The following is a 2,265-nucleotide window of genomic DNA, read 5'->3' on the forward strand; positions in this document are numbered from 1 at the left end:
AGTGGAGAGAAAATGTTTTGAGAATGATGTACAAATGCACTTTACACAATTGATGTGTGTATGGATTGCGATAACATTTGTATGAGCCCCTAATACACTAAAATGTTTAAAAAAACAAACAAACAAACAAAATTATCTTCAGCAAAGTATAAAAAAAAAAGACATTTACGTTCACCAACATTTTAACACATCTTTCTGTTTGAGCTTGATAATGATAACAATTAGTATTTGCACAGCACATTATTGCTGAGATAATGATGAGACTCAGTTCCACCAGCCCCATTTAAATTTGTTTTTAACATACTGCACATACATACCCTTTATTTTAACTTGTTAGCTAGCTGGGAACAAAAACTGTCTTCTATTTTTCCCTTGTTTCTTTTATGTGCTTCTGAATTATTTTATATGCCTCCACTGAATTTTGCATACGGTAGGCACACAGATAAATGCTTTACTGACCAGTGAGCAGAGCCACACTGAGAATTCATGGTGAGATGTTTTTGTCCCTCTATTTTATTTCTCTGGCCTCACCCAAGAACAAACTTTAAAAATTCTAGGAAGATAGAACCTTTATTACTAAAAGGAACATAAATGAAAACATAAATTTAAGGAGCCAATATTATATATTTCCTGAGAACATTTACATCATGTAGCTGTTGTTTCTTGGGCACAATTCCTCTAAGGATTCCATCATTAAAGGCTTGATTTGCTGTAAACTTTCACCAAAAATGCATAATAAATTGAATTTTAAAAAGCCTTCATTATTAACAGCATGATCTGTTACCCAGGTACAGATTATTTTTTCGGATAGAGTGCAGGTAATTGGTTACACATAATGGATACTGATTACCTTCTTGAATGGAAGAAGCTTCTAGGTGCTGAAGTTTAAGGCCAGTGTCTAATCTTTGAGGCTTTGTGTACAGAAATAAATAGCAAAGGACACAGACACTGATGACAAAGGCAAGTAGAACAAGAGCAGCAATTCCAAGTCCAATGAGAGCACCGACGCTGAGGGAAAAGAAGATGAAACATTCAGATGAAACGCTCATACGCAGCTTTACAAATAAGCTAAAGAGGAGTAGTGGAGTAGCTTTACAAATAAGCTAAAGTGGAGTAGTAACTCTTGTTCCCAATCACACTTTAATAGAGAGAACATATGGTTGAAATCTATAGCTCATCTTTTCCTACCATCATATTTGTATATTTTCATAGCAGAATTTTAAATTTATAGATCAATATGAGTATAAAAACCCATGTAAATTCATTTTGCAAGTAAAAAGGTCACATGATTCTTATGAAATTATTCAGAAATATCCATTCAAATAAATGTGTACTAGTAACAGATGAATAGAAAACATATTTGCTTCTGTAAGTGCAGGAAAGCAAATATTAATAAGCTATGTGGAACTGGAGATAAATATGAGATGCCATTTACTGATACACAAAACCATAGCAATCACAAAAGAATGAAGTTTCGATTTAAAGAAAAGTAGTTTTATGTAATTTATATAAAGTTTAGATGTAGTCTGGATTTCCATTTTCTAAGTGGACATTATATCACTGACTTACAACATTTCAAAAAAGGAAGTCTTGTAAGGTTCTCTAAAAATAAAATGTATGTTTGATTTTATCTGATTTTATCATACCATAATAATTCCCTCTGATGTAATTATTTAAACGGCTAACCAATTGAGAAATGATAGTTTTTATGAACCTGTGAACTTAATATCTTCAGATAGGAAAAAAACTTGGAAAAAAGAATTTTCTTGAAAGATCAATTTTCAAATACCCTACTTTTTTGAACAATATGTGTTCATATGTGCAAATATATATAAAATAAGAAGTTAAGCCTGTTAAGAATACTCTTGTTGACTTTCCCATGGTATTTTTCACTATTCTTTAAAATTAATAGCGTGATTAGTTGGAATAAATAAATGGAAATAATAACTGACTGATGATTGATATAAATTGGCATATACATCGCTATCTTTATTATTTGTCATTCTTCATTATCATTCATATAGCATTCATTATCTTCCTGAGTTACCTTTACGCTTCTGGTATTTCCCAAAGATTAGGGCCTTAATTTCTACCGTAAGGGAAGTAAGGAAGAATTTGACCAGTGCTATGAGGCCATGATTTTTAGGGGGAAACTATCATAGTGGTAGACTAAACTCACTCCACTTATCCTTGCTTTTAGGAGTAGAAGCACCCCTACAATTTAGAGATTGTCTATGGTGTGACTATGTGATAATCACCAATTCA

General features: G+C 32.1%; 1 protein-coding gene across 1 annotated transcript in view; it reads right to left on the reverse strand.

The window, feature by feature from the left end:
• The window catches only part of SHISAL2B (shisa like 2B), a 26,153-nt gene that overhangs the window by 21,354 nt on the left and 2,534 nt on the right, over positions 1-2,265 (reverse strand). The window contains exon 2 of the mRNA XM_004703578.2: positions 851-1,008. Coding sequence (XP_004703635.1) covers positions 851-1,008 — 158 coding nt within the window. The remainder of the gene's footprint in view (positions 1-850; positions 1,009-2,265) is intronic.

This window comes from Echinops telfairi, unplaced genomic scaffold (genome assembly GCF_000313985.2).
Source record: "Echinops telfairi isolate 266 unplaced genomic scaffold, ASM31398v2 ScPeMD7_7469;HRSCAF=8507_1, whole genome shotgun sequence".
Taxonomy (NCBI): Eukaryota; Metazoa; Chordata; class Mammalia; order Afrosoricida; family Tenrecidae; genus Echinops; species Echinops telfairi.